Source organism: Myripristis murdjan, chromosome 12, assembly GCF_902150065.1.
Source record: "Myripristis murdjan chromosome 12, fMyrMur1.1, whole genome shotgun sequence".
Lineage (NCBI taxonomy): Eukaryota > Metazoa > Chordata > Actinopteri > Holocentriformes > Holocentridae > Myripristis > Myripristis murdjan.
Genome location: NC_043991.1, coordinates 22988986 through 23003464, shown reverse-complemented (window position 1 = coordinate 23003464; position 14479 = coordinate 22988986). Strand labels below are relative to the sequence as shown.

Here is a 14479-nt window from a genome sequence, read left to right as displayed (position 1 = left end):
GTTGCTACCGAGGATCCTTGTGTTTATTTAAAAAAGGCCAAGCACTGAAAACCACTGGTGACGGAAGCCACTTTGTCCAACTGTTCATCCTTCAAGCACCTAGTTGACAGGTGAAATACCAGCAGTTTATATTCTCTACAAATATTAAAAAAATAGATGAAATGATGCAAGCAAGACATGAGGCTACATGACATTGTAAAAGCAATATAACAAAGTAAAATTTATCTGTTTGTGCCATGTTGTATGCAGTAGAGTAACACCTCTGCTGTTGGGGGTGTAGTCCGAATTCTAATTGAAAATATTAGTTCAGCGTTTCAAAAAAAAACCCCAAAAAATTAGTGCTGTGTGAAACAAATATCCATGAGAAATACTAGTTTATTTCCAGGAGTTGAAATACATCAACTTCCTTTGCAAGTTTTGATTGTTTAGCTACTTTTAATATTGATTTTTTTTTTTTTTTTTTTTTTTTTCAAACAAAATGCTAATCATTACCTGTTTGTGCCCTTTCTTGTTGCCAGGGCTAAATCTCCCGGCTGTGTTTCTCATTCCAACTATTAACATTTCCATAGCATTGCACTGAACCGTGATTATTATTGTTATGTGTTATGTGTTATTATCCATGCATGTTTAGCTCATCACTGCAAATCTCCTGCTGGTTGTGGATGAATGTTGTAGTCCTTTTTGCTAAATGTGCAACATTAAGATACAAAGCAGGCTAACTGAGGGACAAAAATGCACAAAAGTGATATTAGTTAATATATTTCATTTTGTGGCACAAAATATAATATGGCCATTGAGGCTCTGAGTAGCACAGACTTTTATTTTTGGAATTTCTTTTGAACCCATTAATATTTTCCATAGGGATTTCAAACAACTCACCAAATGGTGAAAATGATAAATTACAGCCTACAGCATCATGCCTCTCTGTTGTCTAAAAAGTCTTTAATCTCATTTAATTGACTGATGCATTGCAACATATTTAATGGACCAAAAATCTGAAGTAAATGATGTCTGATAATAACATTGATTTAAAATGTATCATCAGGGAAACGCTCCTTTAATTCCTTTCGTTCGGCTCGTGATAGAAGGGGCCCATTCAAAAGTTTTGTGTGTGAGGAAAAAGAAGAGACGGCTTTCTGTGCAAAATGGGAAAGATGGTAGTCAGTTTGAGGAGTGGAGCTGGCCGCTGTTTGCGACAGATGTTTGGGATCTGTGTGAACGTGCTCTCTTGTGGTGCTGTGAGTGGATGTTGTCCTATTTTATTTTATTGAAATTTCTGTCTTCACACAACTCTCTTATCTGGACTTCGCTGTGTCTTTTTAGAATAGATATTTCTTGTAAATTCAGCGGAAGGTGAGCGTCTTTATCGCTCGCCAAACTGTCCAGTCAGGTGGGTGGTTTGTGTTTGCCTTCCTCTGCCTTTGACCCATTTTTTTTTTTTTGTCCTCATCACCTTCTTCCCGATCCTTTTGTTTTTCACATTGATTTAAAGGCTCTTGGTGACACTTAACTCTCAGGGTTTGAAAGTTGAGAGAAACAGGGAGAGGGAGAATCAAGGGGCGGCACAGGCCAGGAGAATTCACAGGGAGGAGCTGCTTGTACGAGGCCCATTGATGGCTTGGGTAGTTAGGCTCTTGGCACAGGGCCGAGACTGGACCAGCGGAGCCAGCTCGAGTTAAGGGAGAGAGTTAGAAGAATAACTGGAAACTGCATCAGCAAAGGCCCTAGAAAAAATGCTCTCGAGAAAAAAAAAAAAAATCTGAAAAGGAAAACAATTGCATCTTGAAAGCACAGGAACAAAAATAGCAAAGGTGAGTGATCAGGGTCGGCCACATTCATGTTCTTTCAAAATGAAAGAATGAAGTCAGATGGATGAACTGAGGGAAAGTACGGGAAGAGACACAGACTATTGGAAAATATTATCACGAATTCCTTGGAAATGATCTTTGACTGTATGAATCAGATTGAACTCATAGCCGGGGGGTTGCCACTCAGTCATTTACTGTAAAAGTTACAAAAAACGCTTGATGAGCTGTAAAGTGAATCACATCAACCAATCCAGATGCAAAATAACAATTATTCTCAGCTGGAAAATAACTGGAGTATCTGGTAGGGCACTGTGTTGTGACCAATTAAAAAGGACTCTGTCCATCATGAATGCACACTCTTTTCATGCAGTAATAATTTAATAGAAAAAACACACCTAATGTGTGTCTGTGGAGAAATGGGCCAATCTTCATCTTATAATAAACATATTCTGATAGCACCAAAAATAAAGCAAGTGTTTTTCAGCAAATTCATGTGATGGATAATGATTCAGATCCCCTGCAGACACACCCACCCACACACACACACACACACACACACACACAAATACACAAATGCATACATGGATATGAGTATGCACATAACACAGACAAACAATCACTCCCTCATATCCCCTTATTCATTTTCCCCTATGCCCCAGATTACTCACATCTTGGTGGGAAATTAACAGATGTTTAAAATTAATTCACAGGTGATTAATTTTATGGGAATGCTATGAATGCTTTTCACAATTTCACATTTTTCATTTTTTTTTTTTTTTTTTTTTTTTTGCCATACTGAGATGTTCAACTATTAACTCTTTACTGGCCACCAGAATTCTTGACTTTTTTGAACTGTCCATTATTTCCACTGCATTTGATTGTCTAGTTATTAGTTGGAGACTCTCTTGCACTAATAGCCCCTAAACTCCCTTCTGCAATAAATGAATGGATGAATAAATGAATGAATGCAATCAGTTCCTTTTTTAGTGATTTGGTAATTTAGTGATTTTTTTTCTATTAGTATTTGGTGTTTGGATGTTATTTTAGATGGTTTAACATACCCGACATCACAGAGCTTGTCAGTCTATATGGGTGTGGTTTCCTTTGTTTTAATTCTTTTTTTTTTTTTTTTTACCTGATGAAACGTTGTCTCCAATAAAATGTGTGGCTGTGTTTCTCAAGTGTACGCATGTTATTTTTTTCTTCACTGGCACAGTTTTCTGATAGCCTTGCACCTACAGCACTGAATGTGATGTGTGTATAATTGCTCTCTTTCTTTTGTAGCGATAAAACAGACTAGACATCAGTGCTTCCATGTCAAACAAAAACATGTCACCGCCGCATTTTAGCAGGCATAATTTGGCAAACATGATGCGGTTTAATGCCGCTGACTACAAAACCTGCTGCACTGATGCTCTCCCAACAGACTTCCTTAAAAAAAATCTCTTTAACTATTTGATGATAGATTTATATTTTTCTCCTGTCCAGTTTTCTATAAGGCTTTGAAAACTGCAGTTATTATTTATTAAAAAACTGTAGCTTAAAAACTTCTGTAATTAGCAATAATAGACCTATATCAAATATTTTAAAATAATATAAAATTTGTCTGCCAACATTTTAGTTAGAGTCCTTCATAGTTTTTTTTTTTTTTTTTTTTTTTTTTTTAAAGATGTTAATTCATATTGATCCCAGAGTCACATTTACATGAGTGATGACTTGTTAGACTTTGGATAGATTGTCTATATTTCCGGCGTTGATTTTTTATTCGCCCCAAAATTGCATTGAGATTTGTAACGTCTCATTGGACTCGAGAGCTTTCTGTTGATTGATGGCACTGAGGCACCTCCTGTTTTCATTCGGAAGTTGCGGTGTGGTCCTTAGTTTCCTGTTGATTAGTGATATCATTAACGTCTCTGCTCATTCTCAGTGGGCTGTTTTTCATTGTCTTCATCTATTGATCCCAAAACTGCATTAATAAGAACTATGAGGAACCCAGTATGCAAGACTTCATTGATAAATATACTGTATTGTATAATAATATGTGTGAGGGGGCAAAATGTGATGCATTACGTAATATATAGCTACATCAAGCAGTAAAATGGCCCCTGGCAATGTCAGAGTCATCACTATTTCCTGGTTTTTAGCTTTATTAATATCTGAATTGTCCCGAGAATAAACCCCTCCTCTGCCTTTCTCTTCACCCGCTCGCCCCTTCAGCTTCAATCAAAGCATCTCTGCAACCACACATGAATGTAAATGTATCATAAGTGTACCGCTGTTGCTGCAGTCAGTGCTGCGGCATCAGAAAAAGTTCATTCAAAGCAGTTATCTTGTAGCCGAAAGTCTGCAGCTTCACCACATTTTCCAGGTGGAGGTCAGAGAAAAACTAATCCAAGTGATCCAACAGGAGTCTTTTGAAACGTATCCCTCATTTCCATCCAAAGAACACATTTCTCCCGTTTTGTAATGACAGTATTTATGAATGATCCTCTCCCCAATTACACGTCAGTTATGAACTCATCATGGTGTTACAGCAGTGATGAATTTACATCTATGTAAGAGACAATGTTATGATAAAAATGTGTGAATGCATGTCAATGTGTCTTCCTTGTCCTGAGGTTTGGTAACATTTTGGGTAACAAATGTTCTTCTGTTGCCCCCCCTCTCCCCTCCAGACAACTGATATGTTCAATCTCAACATGACCACTGCCAGGCCGATGCACCTCATCCTGACGACGCAAAACGAGTGTTATGTAGCAAACAACATTAACCAAGATGTTAAAATCTACGTGAGTAGTCTCTCATGACTTTTTTGTTTGTTTGTTTGTTTGTTTGTTTTGTGTGTGTGTGTGTGTGTGTGTGTGTCTTTCCCACTTTGGATTTCTTGTGTAGGGTTAATTTAGAGCAGCAGAAGTTATGCGCAAGACAAATACTGCCAAAATAATATAATCACACCTGTCTCTTCAGTGCAATCCAAAAATCTAAACACATTTATTATCTGTTATCCCACGGTTGCACATGGACTTAACAGCCATTATTAATAGTATTGGTATTTTCATTTATTTATTTGCACTTTTCCTACATTCAAGCACTAGCAGCTTATTTCCATTGCAAAGTTTTTTTTTTTTTTTTTATGTGTATGGTTGCTTAGAGAAGAGATCCATAGATGCAGAGTTTGACAATCCTGGGTTTGACATCATTATTGTTAATATTATTTTAAATGGTCAGTTGCTAACGTATTAGTTATTAGTAGATATCTGTCTCTAATTGAGCTCCAGCTTGTGGTTTCTCCCAAAATATTATTCTGATGCATGTGCTGCATGGACATATGATACAAAACTTGGATGGCACATTTGTCATTAATATTTTGTTTTTTCTGAGATTGGACAGCCTGCCTGTTAAGTAATGAAATCATACGCAACCACCAGATTTCAAGTTTCAAGTTCATTTATATATTTAGCCCTTCATCACAAACATGTCTCAAAGGGTTTTCCAAAATAAATGAGCCTTCACAGACTTAACTAGTCAACAATGAGTCAGCACAACACAAAGACAGACGGAAACCAAACCAAGCACAGGAAAGACAATAACAAGGACATAGCGGGTCTACCTATCATACACAGTTTAGCCAACCTGGCGCCATCAGCCTTAGGCCATCACAGCATAGAGGGAACAACTGTGAAGTAAACATTATTAGGAAGAAACTTTGTCTTGGCCAAGACAGAGAGGAATCCCGCCACAGACTAACCTGCTGCATGCTGAGATAGCTGAGTGTGCAATAGGTGCCAGGACAACGACAAACTGTGATGCACGAGAACATTATCCAACAATGAGATGAGTCCATAGAAATGAGTCAGAAAAAAATGTCCAGAAACAGTGCAGCGCTCACATCAGTGGCTAGGTGGGGAGGCATCGTCATATGGGACCCTGGGCATCGACTATTGACTCCAGGAAGCCATCCATGTCAACTGGTTGCTAACACTGTGTTGTGGGTGGAACTCAGGTCCATGCTTATCACCCAGAGAGATCAGCAGAGCACTCAGATCCAAGTGCCAAGTAGAACATTGCACTGGTGTCTAGAGAGGGGAATGACATCAACTGTGAAAATATGATATCTTAGTGATGGGTGTACTGTGAGGGTTGAATGAGAGAGCTCGATGAAGGTGGCCTCATTATGTGCGTAATAATCTGACAAAATCAAGACTCCACAGACTCCAGACTCCACAGATGAGTGTCTAGAGTGTGGTGTTAGCCAGGCCAGGTCCTTTCTGTGTGGAGATTGTATGCTCTCTCTGTTTGCTTGAGTCCTCTGATTTCATCTCAAAGTCCAAAGACATGCAGGTCAGGTAAATTCAAGATGATAAATTGCCCATAAAGTGAAAGTGTGCACCTCTTTTACCTCGTGTAAAATGTATAAATTGTTTCTCAAAACATATTGTTCAAATTCCACTTGAAAGCGGCATGTATCTCAAGCTAAGAGCGAACTGAAAAAGTCTCAATTCTGATCGAATTATGACTTGCACTAATATATATATATATATATATATATATATATATATATATATATATATATATATATATATATATATATATATATATACATTGCAATATTATATAAGACATGTGGTCCATTAGTCAAGTTTACATAACTGGATAACATCTGTGTTAATGACCAGCGTAACAGCATTTACCTATGGAATTTGGGTAGTTGTAGTGGGATATTTGGGGTGCCATAGTCAAACCTCAGGAAGCTTTTTAAACCCCTAACGCTATTATAAACATTAAAAACTCTGTCTCACATGTTTTGATCAGAGACACATGTTTTGGCCTTTAGCCTCCATTACGAGTAGAAAGGAATAGTCTCATTTTTATCGATTAACACAGAGATTAATGCAGAGTTGCCACAGGTATTGGTATTGACGATCACCTGGGATCCCTTCTCCTCTGTCTTACAAATGAGCAGTGGCACTAAGGCCATACCAAGTAGGCTGTACACAAAAAAACCCACCAGTAAATACATTATTCATATACTGTATGTGAAAGTCATCTCATTATACATATAAATCATCTGTGCAATAATTCACAACAGTCTGTAAGAATCCAAGTAGATACTGAGAGGGTTTTTCATGATTGTTTTTTGGGACATCAGGACTGAAATCATGGACTGAGGACATCAGGCAAACACCCTTCATAAATCAGTCCCTGACAGCAATAAATAAGCAAAAACATGGATTTAACTGGCATCACACTCAGAACAGTATACTGAAGAAATGCTATGATTTTTGTTTTTTTGTTATTTGTAATAGCTGGTATAGACTGAACACATCATGCATATGTGCTGTCCATAAATCACTGTATCACAGTAATATCTTTAATGTACCTTTAATATACCTTTTCAAAACGTGCGTTGTTATACAGTTGACATATAAACATATCCTTTCCTTTCCTGATCGCCCACATTTTTAATGCTTCATCTGCGGGGAAATTTTGTTAAATAAAACTCATCCATGATGAAATTCGTTTAACAGCATCTGATACCAAGTAGGTATAAACAACCCCAGAGAGAATCTTTTTTCACCATTTTTTATTAATTAATATATTCAAAAGCTGGTGATGAGGATTATGTGAAAGTCAGTGCCTATGTTAAAGGAGTGTGCCGTCATGCCTCCCTTTTAGCATGCCTAAGATGTACTGTTAGGCATGCCTGCTGTTTTGCAATGGGTCAAACCCCAGTGGAGTAACCCCATGGGCCAGTTTTAAAAACAATTATCCTTGTTTGTTTGTCACTCTCTAATGACTTCTCTGTGTGGGGGAGACTGCGGTTTATTGCTACACATTATAAACTGGGAAGGTGGCCAGTGACAAGAACCAGTTACATCTTATATTTCATTGTGACTGGAGATTTTGGTTATAACGCATTGCTGTCACATTATATCTTGTAAGCCTAATGCAGGAAAACCATAAACGGTGTTTTTGCTCTTTTTATGAGGGATGCGCCGATCCACCTTTTTTTTCAGTTTTGATCCAATATCTGGGCTTTGGTTATTTGCCAATACCAAGTACTGGTCTGATATCAGAGCTCTGAGATATAACCATATTTAATAATACGTATGACTCAGCCAGCATTCAAGCCATTAAGCATGCCCTGTACTTGAACAGTGAAGTGATTCTCTTCGTGCACTGGCCATGTACTATTTTTTTTTTGTAATTTCTACACACAACAAACCACTAAGGATGATGAAATGTTTCCAGGAATGTCAGCAGTTACTGATTTACTGACAGCAGTTTGATACCATATCCTGTATCATGTCCTGTTGGAAGGCCTGGATAACATTGCCTATGACCACGGGATGTTTTCCCAGGATGAGCAGTATCACTCGGGGAGCAATAGCGTGTTACTGCAAGCAGATTGAAACAGCATCTGTTCTCTGTCTGAAGAAGTACATCACCAGCTTGACAGCTTGGCTGGGGACAGTGCACTATCAGCCCAATGCACTATCAATCTGTGATAGTCACTGTTCTCGTTGGACTACCAGAAGCAACCTGAGTGCTCAAGGCTGTGTCCAAAAAGGCTATGGATCAGCATTTTTTTTCTAGTTTTCTAGACTCTTATAAGGCCTCACTGTTATTAGCCTATTTTTTTCACTTATATACAGTTAACATCACATTCACATATTAAGCCATTACAATATGCTATGACTTGACCCCTGGAACCTCAGTGAAGACACTCCAGGTTATAGTCGGACATATACTCCACTCTAAGACAACAGACAACCAGGCAGTTGCGTAAATGGCTTTAATCCCCTCTCTTATTGTTTTTGGACCGTTTTACTTAAAGGCTCGCAGATTGCCGTGAGAGTGACTTTAAAGAATTTTGGAGAATGTCATGATAATGGCGCATGGTCAGCATCAGGGTTATGGCACCGAACTGTCATGGAATGGTCCATGTAAGGCTAATGATAGTTGGGAGGAAAAAGGAGAGGAGCACATGAAGCCTACCATCTGAAGCTCATTCATTCATTGTAGCCTATACTGAGGGGAAGGAAGTCTAATCAGAAATTTCTGGAATGTCCGGTAGACACAGATGGTCTTTGCTCTGACTATATCCTTGAGATCCTTGAACTTTGGTGTGAGCCTGTGCACCGTCAAACTGATTGTCGTAGGGACTGATTCATGTCAGACAGTGTCTTCAAGTAATTTTCCACTGTCATTATTCGTATTTCCTTTCCCTTCTCCTTTTTATAACCGTTGTGCCTTGTTCTGGTTTGACAGCGCTGGGATTTATTTTATTTTATTTCATTATTTAGTTCTTTTTTATAGTTTCCCCTCATTTTATTCTAGTAAGTCAAATATTCATGTCAAACCACTCCCTTAGACTTAGTGGGCTTACAGTATTTTTTTCTGTATTTTTCTGTTCAGCTACATGATGCAAGAACACACACACACATATGACCTTGTGACCACGCATATGTGGCTATACACACACCCATGCTGATACACAGCTGTAGGAGAAGAGGGCTTGTGATTGAGAGGTTGCTGATTCAATCCCTCAGACCTGCAGGAAAAATCTGGATGGGTTGGTGAATGAAAAGCACTCTCGCCTTGCACAATGTACAGCTGAAGTGCCTTGGAGCATGACATGTAACTCAACCCTGTCGCCAGAATAACATGTTGCCATTTTACGTTTCTGCAAACCAACAAATGTGTTGTAATGTCAACATTTCAGAACCTAAAATAAACTGCATATAAACATTTACACTTAAAGCCAATGTGGTGGAGCCTGCGTCATGTGACTGGTAACATTTGTGGTTGCAGGAACGCTAACTAGCTCATTAGCTACTTTAGCCACTTTAGTTGGCTTTGTTAGCTTCATTAGCCATCAACACGACTTGCTTAAGGTTAGGAAAATGTTAGGAAATGTTTTCCTAACGTTAACCATGACCAGAAGTAAAGTCTCGTTGTTTGTGCCACCTGCCACCCCACCTGCCTTGTAATGCAGTATTTTTCATTCGCTTTATAATGTATCACAAAACTTCAAAATGTGACATTTCAACCCAGGTTTGTGGAAACATAAAATGCCAACATTTTTTCCTGGCGACTTGGCTGCTTAACCCCCAGCTGCTCCAGTGGTGCTTAGTGGCCAGCAGTATCAGACTATGATTGAACTTGGCAGCTCCGGGGTTTGAATGTTTCTGTGTGTGTGTATGTGAGTGTGCGTGTGTGTGTGTGAAGCAGGGTGTTCTAAAAAGAGCATCTGTGCTCACTGAACCTACCCTTTGTCACACACAGCAAATCACTCAGGACAGAGTTTTCAGTCACTCAAACAAACGAACACACACACACACACACACACACACACACACACACACACACACACACTTTGCTGAACACCAGCAGAGTGAGTGACAGAGAACTCAATAATTAATCTTCTTTTCTTTGATGTTGCTCAACATGCCACCCTCTCACTGTTTTCGCCTTTACACCGAAATAAACCAGGGAATAAGCAGAACTTCTCTCTCAAACTGAGAGTCTCCACATTGACAGTGACTGATTTGTCTCTTATTGACAATCCACAGAGCACACTACACTAAATACACACTCTACACTTAATTTCGCAGTGTAGAGTTGTATTAGTTCCCTTACTTTGTTGATGGAGGTATTGGTATTTAAGACATGAAGTTCCCGTGAAGCCAGAATCTAATAAACATAACTCCACTCATCTGGGTATGTCAAAACATGCTGGTCTTTGAAGCTTTCTGTTTGGTTTAATGATCTAACTATGCTGTTGTACAAAACAATAGTTTCCCTCAGCAAAATGACCCTTTCATGAGTGTCAGTAGAAGTTTGTTTAGCTATGTCCACGACTCGTGGTCTACTTTGCCAGCAGAAACCCCCCTATTCCATCATTCCCAACCCCTACCCCTATCTTCATTCATTTAAAGTCCATTATTTCCCACTGGCCCAGACGAGGAAACAGCAGAGCGTCTGGTTGATGGGATGGATGTATATATTTATACCTTGTATAGAGCCAGATTCCAGCCGACTCTGCTGACGCACAAATTTAAAAAAGGTCCCATTTCCTGGCCCCACTCAGGAAGCAAAGGAAAGACCTTGGCTCCAACAGGGTTGTGCAACGGGGCTTGTGGCCACTTTACCATAATAAACATTTCTTTTCAACACTGCTAAGAGAATAGCGAAAGCAGAGGGTGGGGGTAAGAAATAGTGATTGGGAAATGAGAGAGTGAGAGAGATGGGCAAATGTGTTTGTTGTGACAAAACTTCAGCAAACGAGGTAGAGGTCTAGACATTAAAAAAGCTGACTCATTCAATACTGTAGCACCGGTGAGTAAACAGACAGACTTATGGCAGGCTTAATAATTGTATTTCATTTTTTGTATTCTTAAGATAGCTTGCCAAAAAAAAAAAAAAAAAAAAAAAGAATGTTTCTGATGTGTCTCTTTGTGGCTACTGTAAAGGTTAATGAGACTAATCAACAGGATTTTGGTTATACTTTCCAGATAAAAAATGGCTCTTCAGTTAGCCTGTTTGGGTCTCCAGAGAGTGTCCACAAGCAAGACTTCCCCACTGAAAATGAGGAGCTGGTCAAGTGGGCAACACAGAAGTTTGGGGGTGTGACTTCATTCACCACAGTCCAAAATCCAAGATCAATCTCCTGTACTGGAAGAGAGGGTGAGAATTATTGGTGCAATCCAACACACACATACACATGATATTGACCTGTTTGCAGAGACACTGCTGTGCTTGAATTTCAGGGTTATTTTTTTTTTCTTAGTAAAGGTTTTGGTTCTCAGAAACAGTGAGGATGGAATCACAGTAATTATTCACTACGTAGGTGTGCACACTAAGGGCAGAGGCACACTTTGGCTAAAAAAAAAAGCAAACCAGCTCTCAGTTTCTGAACATGGCAACCCAAGGTTTTTAGTGTGTTAGCATGCAACATCATCAGGATGAATAATAATAATCTGCCCTTTGCTTGCACAGTGTTAGACTCTAAAAATTTCCTTTCTGAGATTCTATCAAATCACCACTTTGATCACAGTATTGTAAGTCCATCATTGCATTTCCATCAAGTGTGCTGCAGTGGTTAAAAAGGGTCTTGTGTGGTGCACAAGCTTTTTATTTGGGCGATGATATTAACAGAACTTTTCTCCCTGCAAAATGTGACAAGAATGTTAAATGTTTTGGGGTTTTTTTTGTGCCAATTTGTTTTATGGTTACCTCACACATAGCTGCTGGTGTAAGGATTTTCTGAAATCTACAAGCAACCCCAAGCATCCTGGAACATTTTAAATTTTGAGTATCAAATTTAATTCATTATTAAATAATGACATGATGTATCTTCATGCCATTTCCTTTGCTGAAGATTGCCAGATATATTACCAAAAAAATGTAATCTATTTACTGAATTTACTGATGCCAGGCAGCTAAGTGGTATCCGACCTTCCAGCAATAACAAGGCTATGGAAGGAAGACAAAAGATGTGCATATTCTCTCCATCAGCTTCATTTTCTTTTTTCTGATATCCTTTTATTTAATATAAATTACAGTTGATTAAACCTGCATTAGGTGATTTTAGAACCTGATTTCAGAACCTATTAACTCCTGAAACTAACCTGTGCTTTATGAGGAACTTTGTAACCCTTATTATGTAAACCAATACCAAATCACTAGGCCCAGCCGTTTTGCTGATTTTTAATTTTTTTCTGGAACATAGCTCCGCCACCTCCCCCATTGACAGTATATAACCGGCGCTCTTCTCCTCCCACCTCATCCCCTTGCCGCTTTAACTTCATTCAAAGTGTCTCTTATCACTTTCAGCAAAAAATATATATCAGAATTTCAGATTAGTTGCATGAGGGCTTCTATCACTGCAATCAGCAGTGCAGCCGTAGGAGAAGTTCATCCATAGCAGTCGTTTACCTCGTCGCTGAAGGTCTGCAGCTTCAACACATTTTCGACTTGGAGGTTGGAGACAAAATAATCCAAGTGATCCAACACAGGCCTTGTGACAGTGACATGCACCCTCATTTCCATCCCACAAACCAAATTTTCAATCTTAACCGTCAATTTTGTACAAGCGATCTACCATGAACCTGGAAACATGGCTTACTTTGTTTGTTTACAAATGGAGCTTAAGCTCTCAACACCCCCTAGTGGTCAGAAAATTGTTACTGCAGCTAAGGTGCTTTTTTTTTATCTACTCTCATTTTGTGTGGAGTATGTGATGTGACATGAATAACAAGTGCAGTCAGACAAATACATTCAGCATATGTTATATAAACACACATTTCATAAACAGTTCAAATTAGAGTGAATAGTTTGAAAGAAAGAGGGGAATAGGCAGAAAGATAAAAAGAAGTAATTAATTACACACATCTATGCAGTTAATTACAATTAATTCTGCCTTGAGTGAAGATGCACTGTTTTAGTCAACTGGGCAGAAAAAGGTTTGAGTTTCTAAACTTTAATGGTAGTTAGAAAGCAAAGAAGTCTAGTAATTAAGAGTAATTATAATTCAAATCAAATGAGTAAAAAATTTACAAGAACAAAGGTAAGAAGGAGAAGGTGATTGGATAAAAAAAAAATCGAGTGACTGAATTGAAACTGACATATATATTTGAAGGCTGCACTTGCTTGTTCCTGCTGTTTTCAGTCTCCTACACCTGCATCCTTTCGGCAAGCCACGGTCCCTGCCTGCCAGCTCGCAGTCCACACTCCACATCAAGCCAGTTACCATCCCAGTTCACCTGCAAAACCCCATAAAAGATTTGCATAAGTGCTGAGTGTGTTTAGGTGTGATTAGATGTACCAAATAGGCCTGCATGTGCAAGGCATAAATAGAGGGGTGGCAAAGCCAGTCAAAACAGTAACAACCACACTGAATTTCCCATGCTCAGCACCAGTGTGGGCTCATGTGCTGCTCAATGGCATATTGTCCCATGGTGCAGTCAAAGCACAGAGTACTTCACTTATATCAGAGGACAGAAATCCAACTTTTCACTGTTGAGTGATTATGACCACTGCCACTGTGCATGTATGTTACATGTCAATTTTGTCACTTGTATATTCAATATACTTTTGAAAATGTAATAGCAATTCTGTCTTGCTGATCACTATTACTGAAGCATTTCGCGTAACTGGTATGATGCAGTGATTCTATCCATAGAAGACACTAAGATACTAATTTAAACAATGTCAGCTTTGACAAAGATGGCGGCCAAAAATGCCAGTTTTAAACAATAAAGTCAACATTATGTATTAAAAAGGAGGATTATTGGGAATGTGGGATTTTTCATTCTGGAGAGTGCGGGAATCTTTACACAGATATACTGTTATAGATATACTGATATAGATTCATAGTGTTTGTTATAAATTGCTGCAAACAAAGTGATGTCTCTTTTGCCTGTTGAATGAATGTCACACCAATTTGTGGCTTTACAGGAACCAAACTTGGCTCTAGCGACTGCACGCTTGAAAATGAGGATCCCTCAATCAAGCACTTTATGGAGTTGGCAACAGCACCCGCATCACTGAAGTCCTGTTCCATTCAACACTCGAACCCCAATGAAGAAATGGAGCTGCACATCATAAACATCCCAGAGAAGGCCAGCACTCGGTAAACCCCAACATGTGCAAGACTTGGGATCTTG

General features: G+C 38.9%; 1 protein-coding gene across 2 annotated transcripts in view; it reads left to right on the top strand.

The window, feature by feature from the left end:
- eng (endoglin) overlaps window positions 1-14479 on the top strand; it is a 43838-nt gene that overhangs the window by 17566 nt on the left and 11793 nt on the right. Inside the window, exons 4-6 of one of the 2 annotated variants that reach the window (XM_030066057.1) lie at window positions 4484-4597; window positions 11327-11498; window positions 14271-14445. In XM_030066057.1, the coding sequence (XP_029921917.1) occupies window positions 4484-4597; window positions 11327-11498; window positions 14271-14445 (461 nt within the window). The remainder of the gene's footprint in view (window positions 1-4483; window positions 4598-11326; window positions 11499-14270; window positions 14446-14479) is intronic. The other variant, XM_030066056.1, reaches the window with a different exon arrangement.